Consider the following 14,175-nt stretch of genomic DNA (forward strand, 5'->3'; position numbering starts at 1 on the left):
ATCAGCCAATTTATCGGTCTATCATTATTGTAAAGTAAATTGTACAAAACAGTTAAAAATGGGTAAAGAGTTTAAACATTTCCCAATCCCATCATCATCATTTCCTCTTGTCTGTTTTCTGTGCCTAATTAAAATGAGCAAAAATATAAAAACTGCAAGAAAATATATGTCATTATCTCTAATGAGGGAGATCAAAAGGAGCTCCAGCTGAGAGCTGTACAAGATGGGTTGAAATCAAGGACTATGCTCTTAAATCAGATGTCTCCTGTCTCTTCATTTCTTCCAGGGAGTGCTCATTCTTCGAGAATCTCAGAATGTCATCTCTCTCTCTCTCTCTCTCTCTCTCTCTCTCTCCCTCTTTCCTTATCAATCTTTCATTATCTCCAGAGAGTTTGGCTTTCCATATAGGGTCAGGCCACAGCGTCGCTCAGTCACTTCTGAGCTGCTGTGGTGCCGCCTGTCTGTTCAGATAGTGTATCAGTGATCTCCAGCTTTTAGCAGCCTGTGTGAAGCAGTAAGGATTCCCCTGGGCATTGGATCCATTCAGGAACAATGCAACAGTCATGAAGGTGTATTAATAGACTGAGATGGTGAAGCAGCTGAGTGTCCTTGACTATGGCTGAGTGACTGTCTGATGGACCTTCTGCAGTGAGAGGACCTTGTTGAGACTTGAGAATAAATACTCACAGATGTTGAGGGTCTTTACCTTGATAATCATTAGAATAGCTTCGAATAGAGGTTAAACTGCCGTTGGTCAATTCATTATTTGTTATTATTTTTTTAAAGGAATTTCTCAACCAAAAATTTCAATTGTATCATTATTTACGAACACTATTCAGCTCTTGGCATACAATGGTAGTTCATTGGGTCAGACCATACATGCAGAGTAATCTAACTGTGAATTCGGCAACAGTGGGTCGAAAGTTTAACTGCTAAAATTGGTGTGCGCTTACCTCAATTCAAAGCTCTGCCCCCGGTGGCCGAAGCTGTAAGTGTTTTGGAAATATGGGCACCAGAGTTTCCAATCAGAAATGTTTGTGCCAGCCAACGTGTATGTGAATTATAAAGTTTACCGGACAAATTGTAAAAAATCTGGTCATCTCATTTCAGTGTTTATTTTCCGCTGTAATGTGATATACTATGCGTAATATGCAATATTATAATGACACAATTAAGTCAAATGAATAATCATTATAGCTGCTTTTCCATAAAAAAAAACAGCAGTTATATAATTAGGGTTTAATTCGAAAAAACATTCAAAACAAAAACAGAGGGCAAAGTAAAAAGCTAAACTATTTGCCACAAACCTTTTCATTCAATAAGAAATATAAAAATAACAAAAATCATTGTGATATATATATACATATAATTCCTCGCCTTGGCTAATTTCCTTGGCACTTTAATTTTATGACTATTTTCCTCATAGCACTGAAGCATTTTGCTGCCGACGTGAAGTCAAATATGTGCAGCATTTATGAGTTGACTACATCACTGTCCTCTCCACCAAAAGCTGCCTTCGCATCATCCAGGTGGATGCTGCACACTGGTGGGGGTTGAGTAGTTTCCCGCAATATTATGTAAAGCGATTTGAGTGCCTAGAAAAGTGATATATAAAAATGGAAAAACCTGACATTTTTGCAGACCAAAGATTATCAGTGAATTATGACTTAAATTTTGCTTTATTATTCACACAATCATACTATATGGCTTCAGAAGACTTGTAATTAAGCAAAACCTGGTCACCTTGAACTGTTCTTGTATGGCAAGAGCTGGATAACATTTCTTAAAAATATATATAATTTTGCGTTCCAAAAAAAAAAAAAAAGCATTTGGGTTTGGAAATACATGAGGGTGAGTAAATAATGAAAGAATATTTGGGTGAACTATTCCTTGAGCTCGAGTCAAATGAAGTTATAGATTATTTCATGAGGAACAATCAGGACTGAATGTGAACTGAGATCAAGTATTTAAGTTTAAATTGATTCAAGTAAGCCTGACCTGTTTTCAGATGGATCCTGAGCATCATTGGACACATTGTTTGAACAAAGCTGATCTAAAGCCCACTCATGGACGCATGACGACACAGATCATGGATAAAAGCCATTGATTTTCTTGTGGCGGGGTCACACACATTGAATCGCCATTGTTTGTGTGTGTACCTACGTGCAAGCTTATGTGTCTCACCCTCTGTGTGCTTACACTACTCTGTCAGTGATGGAGGAAAACATCAATATTATTATAAAATGTAACTGCATCAGTTGGTTCAGAGCATGGATGTTTGGAGTAAACAGGAAAGAGCATGTGTTTTGTTTATACAAGCTGTGCAAAAGCAAGATTGAGTTAGTCACAGAATTCAGCCTAAAATGGCCAAAATGATAATCAGGCCTGTTTGTTGGTTCATCTTTTTTTAAAAGGATTTCAATTAAATAATTTCCTATCAATCAAAATAATATACCATGTCCGGTACAAGTTAAGCTTAATCGACAGCATTTGTGGCATAATGTTGATTACCACAAAAATGAATTGTGACAAAGCAATCTTCCATTGTATGTATTGAAAAAAGATGCAATGCAAGTGAATGGAGACTGAGACTAAAATTCTGCCTAACAATGTTTGTGTTCCAAAGAGGAAAAGAAGACAAGTGTAAGTGAAGACCGAAATTTAATTTTGGGGTTAACTATCCCTTTATGTCTTGTTTATTAGTAGACCTATCTCTAAATGCTTTATCCAGGATGGGTATAGTGAGGGCCTCCTAAGAACATCAAGCCAGGGCAGACTTGTGTGTCTCTTTGTTGTGCATCAGTTGTGTCAAATGACGACAGAGATGCATATCTATAATGTTCTTCCACCATTTATTTATTCACCAAATACAGTGAAAATGGTATTTTAATATGCAATGATTCATTCTCAGAATGTCATGACATTTTTTGCTTAATAAAACGATGTTCCATTATTGAAAAGTATTAAGGTTTCATGCACAACAAACCATAGTTATTTTCTTTAGAATAATGGTATCCCCCCCCAAAAAAAAACACAAATCAAAAACAAAAATGTCCAAAATCCTGTCAAATAACAACGTGTTATTTGAAGATATTCGTAAGTGCAGTAGGTTTCTAATATCGCCATTTTCTAACAAATTCATCAACGAAGCTCAAGTCACAGTTTACGATTTCCATATCTAACAGTAGTTCAACACGGATGTGTGCAAAAAAAACAGAGAAACATTCATTTGATAAGTCTTTAAAAAAAAAAACCCATCCCAAACAAACTGAATAATCCTCCCGTCCCTGTCTAAAGATTTTCTTGATTTTAAGACAACATACTAGCATATCATTTAAATAACAAATATTTAGATATAAAAATACAAATATGACTTTTTCAAAAGAAGCGTGCCAGGGTAAGATTCGTTGTGGCACCTTTGTTGGCACCGGAGTGAATGTTCATGCAAAGAGATGGACACAATGGTGAAGAAAACAAAAAAATATATAAAACTAGAAAGCATGGAAGAGAGACGTCTTCGTGTCTGGATAATTACATTAGGGCGCAATGCACCTTTTTCTTCTGTGCTGTAATGATGATGTGAATCCTTGGCGCAGGTGCATGAAGCGCAAATGCAGCTGCAGTGGAGGGCAAAACAATAGCTCACCAAACAACGCAAAGACAATACGCTTCAACACCTGTGAGCATGTGAATGCTAATAAATTCTCAATTTTGTTAGGAAAAAGAACATGATGCAAAAGACAGAAAGAAAATATTCACATTGCACCATCCGCATATATACGTAGGCTATAGAAGTTCAAATATCTTTATGGGAGTTCAATGTCTTTGTGTGTGTCTACAATGTCTAAAAGCAGCAGTCGACGCTCATGGCAGACCCATCAACGTGCCTTCACGGTGTGTGTGTGTGTGTGTGTGTGTGTGTGTTAAGGGGAAGGTCTTTGAGCTTAGTACTGTACAGCTATAATAACAGAGCTTGAGATGCGGTTCATTCTTCGGTTGAACTTCAATTTGCTTACAAAGCTTTTGGAAGATGATGGTTGTGGAATAATAATGACAAGTCCATCCATCTCTATTCACAGGCAGAGCTGCAGAGAGCACAGCCACAGCAGCATCTTTCTCAAAGCTTTCATTTGGGTATCATTTCTTGGAGGATTGCCAGCAAATCCCCGAAAATAAATCTCATTCTTTCCATCTCTCCATTCTTTCATTTGCCCTTTTGTGAAGACCCCTCTTGGTTTGCACGTCGTGCCATCATCTCCATCTCTTTGCAATCTTCTTCACATGCACAACCGACAAGTGCTTCAAATCGGTGATTGAAAAAAATTGAAATGTCTGCATGCCATCGATCGGGTTTAAACACCCGGTGATGATTTGTCGGTCATGCCTTTCAGCACCTCGTCTATTCGGTCGTCCTCGATGACCACTGTGAAGAAGAAGAAAAAAAAAGATAGACACTTTAAGTCAAGACATCTAACAATGTGTTATCTGCTTTTTTTAATCAACTTTGTAGCTTGCAGCGTGTCGTTTGAAACTGCGCAATTGGTTATAGCGAAGGTTCTAGCCAATTGCGCAAACAAACAAGGGGCCGTTCACACCGAATGCGTATTGTGTCCGTCCGCGCGCGCTGTTTTTCATTTGTTTTTATATGTAAACACGCGGACTCGCTGTTTTTTAATGGCGTTTTAAAAAGAAAAAGGATTTCAACTGTTACAAACGCGTCTCGAGACACTTTTTAGCGCAAGAATACCTTCGGACTGAACAGCCCCCAAGAATAGGCTATGTTAAATATATGTGTTAAATGCGTTTTCAAAAGCCATTCGGTTGCACTTAAATGACTGTTTGAGACATCGTAACCGCAAGTTCAATGGCAGTCTTTTGTAACACGTTTGTTTGTTTGTTGGTGGTGGTTTTTTTTATCTGTCTAAATGTCACTATCTAGTAAACGGACACAAACGTAACCTCAACAGGAAGAAAACGGTTATCTAACCGGCTGCGTCTGATTGTCTCCACTTCTAAACTTGGGTAAAATTTTGGAGGACTGTGGTAAATGCTCACCTCTCTTCGCTCTGCCGATCTGTCCAAGTTTTGGGGGTCTTTTCGCCTGCGACGCTCCGAAGAACGCGTTGGTGTCCTGCAGCCCGCAGCTGAAGGACATTTGACTGACATCGTTGTCAGCTCCGTATCCGTTCATTTTCCCTTCGCCGTAGGGCAGAACCTCGGACATGACTGTAATGAAGGACGGGCTCTCGACGCAGAAGGCTAAAACCGTTGCCGGTAGGCAGCTACGGTGGATATGGCAACTATCCTCGCAAAACAAGTGCACTTTTTCCCCACGGTGGTGGATATCCAAAAGGCAGACTACTCTCGCACCGCCAACTTCCAAGCTCGTTTAGGACTGGAGTGCTCGGTGCAGAGTGCGTCTTGTGGGGTGAAAGAGAGAGCGTGCGACTACATCAGCGGTCGGGTGAAGTCTGCTGTAAGATACGGGAGATCCCGCGATCATAAAGGAAACCCGGGCGGAACAGTGAAGTCATCCATCCGGGCGGGTGTGTGTATGTGTGTTTATGAGAGAGAGAGAGAGAGAGAGAGAGAGAGAGAGAGAGAGAGAGAGAGAGAGAGAGAGCGAGAGAGAGAGAGCGAGAGAGATGGGAATTCCAAGAGGTGCAACGGTGTCCCCATCAGGCGAAAGCTGAAAGTGCGGAAACAAAAAAATAGTTCAATTTAATTTATTTATTTACAGTTCCCTTTACCTCTTAATTCCAATAACCTTTCTGCAATCATGCTGCAACCTCAATAAACAGACAAGCCAATGAAATAAAAATAACCAATGACTTCAACATAGACAAGGTTTTTTTAAAATCAGTAAACTGTAGATTCCTTTCTTACCACTAAAGTGTACAGTTTAGTGGAAAATCTGTTTCTCTGCATTTTAAATCAATGAACAAAATAACTTCTCGTTTTTTATATTTATTACATTTACAAAGATTTCAAACAAACTTCTTTTAAGTTGTCATTATGGGGTATTGTTTGTAGAATTACGAGGAAAATAATGAATGTGGAAAAAGTGAAGCGCTGTGAATACTTTCCGGATGCACTGTACATCATGTTCTTTTCAATTATCTGGTACAGCGTACAACAGGGCTAACAACCCCACAGGGTAAAATTCCAATTTGATTTGATTTTCTCCCAAAACACTAAATAGCAACAAAAACTACCACAGCACTTTCCTAAACACTTGCCTTAAAGAAAAACTTCAGTTTTTGTTAAAGAAGTGCAAAATATTCCTAAACCATGAGATCATTCTGAGTAATGTCTAAAGTCTGATTACGAGGTAATTTGGTCTAATATTTAATAATTTTTTAAATGTTGCACATGTATGTAGCTAATGAGAACGTCTGAAATTATCACATTTATTTTTTTAGACAAAATACTTATTTGTCATTTTAGTTTTGTTCAAGCTGATAAAATCAAAAGTTTTTCATTAACTGTCCAATAAGTGTAAGGATTGTATTTGGGGTAAACATGCCCCCCATAAAACACATTGTTTTTCTTAAAGGGATAGTCCCCCCAAAAATGAAAATGATCTCATCATTTACTCACCCTCATGCCATCTCAGATGTGTATGACTTCTGCTGAAATAAAAAGACAATTTGTAGAGTAATACCTCAGCTCTGTTGGTCCATTCAATATAATTGATGGCAAGAATTTGAAGGTCCAAAAAAGCACATCAAGGCTGCATAAAAGTAATTCATAACACTCCAGTGTTTAAATTCAATTCTACAGAACTGATATGATAGATGTGGGTTAGAAACAGATCAATATTTAAGTCCTTTTTTTTACTATAAATCTCTACTTTCACTTTCACTCCCACATTCTTCTTCCTTTTTTGTTGTTTCACATTCTTCATGCATGTCGCCTCCTACTGGGCAGGGAAGAGAATTTATAGTAAAAAAGGACTTAAATATTAATCGGTTTATCACTCGCACCTATCATATCACTTCTGAAGATATAGATTTAACCACTGGAGTCATTTGGATCACTTTTATGCTACCTTTTATATGCTTTTTGGACCTTTTAAGTTCTGGCCAGCATTTACTGACAAATTTTGTTTGTGTTCAGCAGAAGAAAGATAGATAGACACATTTGAGTCAGATGTGACAGAATTTTCATTTTGGGGTGAACTATCCCTTTAAGTGGGGGAATAGATTTGTTATGAAGAATGTCCGAAGTGGGCTCACATCTGTCTGTCTGTCTGTCTATCTATCTATCTATCTGAGAGCTTGTCTGTCTGTCTGTCTAATTCAGAACCACGGACAGCACTCATTAGTGTACCCAAATTATAGAAAAGGGTAAAGCTGCAGGCATAGCTCCAAAAAGGGGCATGAGATCCAAATCAGCATTAAGGATATAGGGATCCCCTAACCTAAACCTTTCCTTAACCTTAACCATTTTGGAGTTGGCACAAACCCCCTTTTGGAGTAATTTGCCCTCTTAGGAGATTCCGCCCCCATTTGGAGGTCTCCGGCCTGCAAATATACCTTCTTGAAACTATCTGTTGATTTTGGATTATGTAGAAGGCACCTTGAAATTGTACTCTAATAAATGTGTTACATTTTTTTTTAAATAAATTGCTTTCACTATATTCCCTGCTGCATATCAAGGATATGTGTATCCTTATCTGTGAATCAACTCAAGTATTAGATTGTTGGCATGGTAACAGTCCTCAGAAGACTTAAGATTTCAAAGCTCATTTTCATATCTTTATTGACCTCCTGAGCAAAAGTGGCAGAAGAATGGACTGCATCGCTTCACTGCCCAAGTAAATTAACGAATGAGAGTAGGGCAATCCACATAAGTGAAGAATTTGAAAACCACAGTCATCAGTTTTGTAATGAAACCCTTTAGGGATCTGGTTAGAAACTGCAGACTTGACCTGCAGACATGATAGTGTTTTACCCTTATATTGTGTTATGGTCAAAACTGACCGATTAAATTTTTTTCTCAAAACTTGAATTTATGTCATCCAGTTTGAATAAAATTCCATGACACATGTGACAAATTGTGAACAGAATTTTTTTTTAGATCATTTTCAATATATTTTATTGGTTTTATTTCACTTTGTTTCATACATGGTATTCCTGGTCTAAAGTGACCAGCTATTGGAAATGAAAGTATTAGACTACAAAATATTACGTGTTCAGGAGCATATGTGGATGTGTGTTTGCACACACAAAGTCCCACACACAATGCGTGTTGAGCACCCTTTTGTGCATCGTCATTCCATGTATACTCTTTGAGAAATATTTCAAGATCTACTTATCATATTATGTTGTGCTTGTTTGAATAGGGATAATCTGCTGTTAGTTATGATATGCCATTGTCTATGTTATATGTATATACAGTATATGTCTGTTTCATGAAGTAATACAAAAAACGTGACAAAAAGACACTCCTTTTTATTATATACTCTGATGAGCCAAAAGCATTTATATCACAGGTGAAGTGAATAACATTGATCATCTTCTATAAAGGCCACATGTCAAGGTCTGGGTAGATTAGCTGGTAAGCGAACAATCAGTTCTCGTTTTCAGCTTGTTGAATGCAAGAGAAATGGGCAGGAGTAAAGACCTGAGACATTGACAAGGGCCAAATTGTAATGGTCAGATGACTAGGTCAGAGCATCTCTGAAACGGCAAGGCTTGTGGGGTGGTCCTGGTCAGCAGTGACGAGTACCTACCGACAATGGTCCGAGGAGGGACAAACCACAAACCGGCGACAGGGTGTTGGGCACCCAAATCTCATTGATGCACGAGGGCAATGAAGACCATCCCATCTGGTCTGAACTGTACCATGGTACAAGTCACAGAAAATGTTAATGATGGTTATGGGAGGAATGTGTCACAACACACTTTTACATCATATGGACAGCTGGGTACGTGTGCGCCATTTACCTGGGAAAATGATGGCACTAGGATGCACTGTGGGAAGACGACAAGCCAGTGGAGGGAGTGTGATGCTCTGGGTAATGTTCTGCTGGGAAACCCTGGGTACGGCCATTCATGTGCCACCTACCTAAACATCGTTTCAGACCAAGTACACCCCTTCGTGGCAATGGTATTCCCTGATGGCAGTGGCCTCATTCAGCAGGATAATGCACCCTTCCACACTGCACACATTGTTCGGGAATGGTTTGAGGAACATGATGAAGAAGAGTTCAAGGCATTGCCCTGGCCTCAAAGATCTCAATCCGATTGCGCATCTGTGGGATGTGCTGGACCAACAAGTCCGATCCATGGCGGCTCCATCTCGCAACAACTGCGCTGTTTTGGCGGCTCGCTGAGAACCAGCAGCATATTAGGCAGGTGGTCATAATGTTTTGGCTGATCTGTGTATATGTGTTTCAGATGGAATTTCATACATTAATACTCACTGCAGTTTGGCCTCTGAGTTAAACAAATTTGCTCATTGCATTTTACTGATTGAAACCTTTATAATGACATTAGGGTTAGGGTTAGCCCTAACCCTAATCTCATCTTTCTTTATGTTTTTACCGACTCTGAATATAATTGTGACAACAAATTGGCAAACTATGAGAACAAAACAGTTCTGATTTAGGATTTAGATCAAGCAAGTGGTTATTAATTTCTTCAGTGGTTCATGATTATAATTATTAAAATTTTTGTCTGCAGGGAATGCCCCTGCAACATAGTATGCAGGTCATTTTTGACCGGAAACACAAAAGGTGTTAGAACAAATGAACACAACTCAACGGTTTTATGGGAGATCTTTCTTTCTTTCTTTCTTTCTTTCTTTCTTTCTTTCTTTCTTTCTTTCTTTCTTTCTTTCTTTCAGTGGGCTGTGTGTAAATGTCCTTTGAGAGAGGTTTTTGTGGTCACAGTGGCTTCTGCTGACTCATGGAGTGTAATTGCTGACTCACTCTCTACCAAGCAGAATTAAAAACAAAAATCATAAGAATCAGAGGCTAAACAGAAAATAAGAGCAAAAATGTGATGCAGAGGATTGCACCATTTTGAGAGATGGGTGGTAATATGTGCAGATGTAGTTTATATGTAAGAACGGTAACAGAAAATAATCTTTTGGAGCTGTTTTTATACTGAGAGAATTATATTTGATATCCTCTAATTCAACCCCTAAGCCTCAAAGAGACATTTGGGATCTTTTTCATTAAGACATATAGTGTGTGTCTTAAAGAATTGTCCTAATGGGGATTGTTGGTTAATTTCAGGTTTACTATCCTTGTGGGGGACATTTAACCCCCGCACTGTAGGCAAAACCTGACCGACACCACACACACACACACACACACACACACACACACACACACACACACACACACACACACACACACGTTGTGTTTCCATGTTTTATGGGGACTTTCCGTAGACATAATGGTTTTTATACTGTACAAACTTTATATTTTATCCCCTAAACCTAACCCTACCCCTAAACCTAACCCTCACAGAAAACTTTCTGCATTTTTACATTTTCAAAAAACATAATTTAGTATGATTTATAAGCTGTTTTCCTCATGGGGGCCGACAAAATGTCCCCACAAGGTCAAAAATTTCGGGTTTTACTATCCTTATGGGGACATTTGGTCCCCACAAAGTGATAAATACACGCACACACACACACACACACACACACACACACACACACACACACACACACACACACACACACACATATTCCTTCCTCTGCTTCCTGTTAATAAAAACAAAACTCCACTTAAGCAGGGACACTAGACAGAGAGCTTGTTTCAGCCTGCGGCACAGAGATAGTTTCCTGTTCTCATCACTGGAAATGCACAGCAGGAGGCGATGAGCTGGCACAAAGATTACATCAAGGCTCTTTACAGTGTCACATCTGGGAAAACATTGTCATATATTTCCGCTCTACGTCAAATCAGCATATTCGCTGAACTTTTGTGCTTCTATCACATTGTATCAAATGTTGTATCCTCTCTGTGTGCTGCTGGCAAACAAGGTAAAAGGAAATAGGTAAAGCATAGGCTATAGAACAGCCGCTGGCTCCACTTTTTTATTTGATATGGTTTCCAACATCCTGACTGAGGATTTCACTTGCGAAAATGGATCTTAGTATTACCATGTTTTTTGAACATGGAACTATGCTAATGCCATTTTTTTTTTTTATTGTGACAGGGTATTTATTGCCCATCTACACAAATCTGATGGTATTACATTTTATAAAAGTGGTTATTTTTCTACAAGAATAAAGAAATTGTGTGTAGTACTTCCTCATCCGAATTCATAAAATTTGTCTGAGTGAATGGTCTGACCAGGCCCCATTTTTCTTGTTGGGATTGTGATCTCCACCCTATTTTAAAGTGGCGTAGTGCATCTGAATAACTCTAGACCCCTGCCCGGGGCCTGTTTACTCAAACGTAGGATGTCTTTGACGATGGACATCAAACACACTGTTTCGGTGTGTTTCCGGCAATGTACACCTCAGTGTGCCTACAGTATGTGTGTGCGTCAGTGTTAATTTTGTTTGGCTCATGTCAGCAAGGATTGCTTGTGAACATAATACGACCCACGCTTTGCAAAGGAACTGTTATTGAAGGATCGGGATGTTAAAAACACTTCAAGTAAACCAGTTCAAGGAACAGTTTAATATATTCAGATGCAATGTGTTGGATGTGTTAACCCTGCAACTTTGTTTTATAATGCCAAGGTTAATTTCCTTCTGAGTTTGCTGAATTTGAGTGGCTACATGATGTTAGCCAATCAGAACAATCAGATCAGATTACGTTGAAGTTTTTAGGAGGTGTTTATGCCAAAACCAAAATGTAGGTATACATTTCACTTCCTCTCACAGTTAAGGTTAGGGAAAGGGTGAGGTTAGGGTCTCCCTGTTTCTTTAATAGAGCTCACGCCCCTTTTTTGGAGCTATGCCTGTAGCTATACCCTTCTCAAACCAAGCGTTTCAGACAGAAGGCCAAAAACAGGGTGGAAAATGATCATATATTAATAAATTGTGACTGTTTTGGTACAAACATTTTATATAACATTATCATTGGACCTCAGGGAAGATAATAAAATTATATATATATATAAAAGCACTTCATCACCCCTTTAACAGGTTTGAATATTTCAGTCATTTCTGTGAGAAAAGGTTTGGGGTGGGCCTTTTCCATTCCAAAAGGACAGTCCCCCGATGCACATACTTTTGGCCAAATAGTGTACCATAGTACCTTGTGTACCGAAGTACCTTGGAGTACCAAATTACATGGTATATGACTTTGTTAATCATACCATCACACACAAAAAAGGTACTAAATAATATTATAGTGCCATTGTATTCATGGATGTATCATGGAGTTCTATAGAAATACCATAGAACACGAATTTCAATATTGTATGGTATTACCACCTGATACTATTCTTACCATGCACTTACTGTCTAAAAAACAATAAATTAATTACCTTTCTTTGTATCTTTCTTTTATGGTGATCCTATAGCTACTCTTGGAACATGGCAGTGCATTACTGCAGGTATTGTGGAACTTTTGAGTTGCATGTTATGTTCCTCATTTGTAAAAGTTATATCTTTGATAACCTAAACTCATGCTTGGCTCCTAATTGCAAAATTGGTTATCTGTTGTATTCATGCCTTCAAAGTGTATATACATTGTTAAACTCCATTAAGAGTAAAAGGCAAGAGTAAAGCCGACACAGAACATTGAGATTTCTTTATTTTTTTCAAATTCTTTATTGGGTGTTGATATTGGGCAAGAGGGGTATTGATTAATGGTAAAGAATTTCCTTTACTTTTCCAGTTTGTCCCCTCTTTGCCCTCTAGTGGTATATTTTAAGATGACAGCCACTGTTGGTAAATGCAGCGTAATCAGAAAACAATGGATGTTGCACCTCAGCTTGACCTTGGCAAATGCTTATTTTCCAAGTTTTCATCCTGCATCTCATTAACTTATATTTAAGATAAAAGACTTAACTTTGGGACAAGAGAAGGGAGGGTTGTTGTGAATAATTTTGTTACAGAGGTTATGTGTAACAGGATCACTGCAGCTGTTACAGTGGAACACTTGGACGATTCCTTGTTGACACATATTTCTCTTCACACTCCCTGATCATAAGCTCAAGTCAGTCAGTAGCTTTCCATTCTCTATTGACTGTCGGCATGAATGTAGCTTATTCTGCTTAAAGGGATATTTCACCCAAAAATGAAAATGCCCTCATTGTTTACTTACACTTGTGCCATCCTAAACTTTCTTTTGCAGAACACAAAGATTTTTAGAATAATATCTCAACTCTGTAGGCCCATACAATGGAAGTAAATGGTGACCAAAACTTTGAAGCTCCAAAAAGCACATTAAAGCAGCATAAAAGTATTAATAAAATTCTAGTAGTTTAATCCACATCTTCAGAAGCTTTGCAATCATTTTTGGGTTAAAACAGACCAAAATGTAACTCCTTTTTCACAATAAATAGTAGTTCTCTTGGCGATAATGATTTCAAGCTTGATTACACTTCCTGCCACAATCTAGCAGTCTGCGCATGTGTCAACAAAGTCTTTCTAGCAAGTCAATCCACTTGGCAGCCAACTTTGGAATGCTCTCGGACAGCTATTTTTCTATGCAAACAAGCGGCATACGAGAGCAGCTCCTATTTTCTTGAATAGGGAAAGACCGAAATCTCCAAAACTGTTGGTCAAGATTACGATCAATAACGTATTTCAAGTAAGCAGTGAAATCTTACAACACTGGAATCATAAATTGTGTTTCTTAACATCAGATTACACAAAAAAACCAACATTACAATTTCCCAGTTTGCGTCACTAATGTGCAGGTGTGTTCTCGAGTTGATTGACAGGCCATGTCTGCATCTTAAAAGTGATTGGCTCTTTTACCTGTAAGGCAGGACTACATTTCTACATCCGTTGACCATTCCAAGTTGATTTATACCAGTACAGCAGCTGAGACAATGAGACTCTGTCGCTGGCAGTGTGAACGCAGCTTAAATGGTCTCCTGTCGCTTTAATGTTGCGAGTCACTGACAATGTGAACGGGGCTTCAATCTAACATGCTATTTCTCAAAATCTCCTATAAGAACACACAAATGTCCTCCTTAAGCTGCGTTCACACTGCCAGCGATAAAACAACCTCATCTCATTCAT

At 38.6% G+C, this 14,175-nt stretch overlaps 1 protein-coding gene across 1 annotated transcript; it reads right to left on the bottom strand.

The window, feature by feature from the left end:
- Positions 1-2,820: 2,820 nt before the first annotated feature.
- Positions 2,821-5,545, bottom strand: LOC127649345 (calcium/calmodulin-dependent protein kinase II inhibitor 2-like). Its single transcript, XM_052134399.1, has 2 exons — positions 5,056-5,545; positions 2,821-4,423 (listed from the first exon to the last, which is right to left on the bottom strand). Exons 1-2 carry the CDS (start codon positions 5,222-5,224, stop codon positions 4,353-4,355), a joined length of 240 nt encoding a protein of 79 aa, XP_051990359.1. The 5' UTR covers positions 5,225-5,545; the 3' UTR covers positions 2,821-4,352.
- Positions 5,546-14,175: the final 8,630 nt, after the last annotated feature.

The sequence above is a fragment of the Xyrauchen texanus genome, chromosome 9 (assembly GCF_025860055.1).
Source record: "Xyrauchen texanus isolate HMW12.3.18 chromosome 9, RBS_HiC_50CHRs, whole genome shotgun sequence".
NCBI lineage: Eukaryota > Metazoa > Chordata > Actinopteri > Cypriniformes > Catostomidae > Xyrauchen > Xyrauchen texanus.

Coding starts and splice junctions, on each gene's coding strand:
- LOC127649345 (XM_052134399.1), bottom strand. CDS start 5,224: ATGTCCGAGGTTCTGCCCTACGGCGAAGGGAAAATGAACGGATACGGA. Junction 4,424..5,055: donor GATCGGCAGAGCGAAGAGAG/GTGAGCATTTAC, acceptor TCTTCTTCACAG/TGGTCATCGAGGACGACCGA.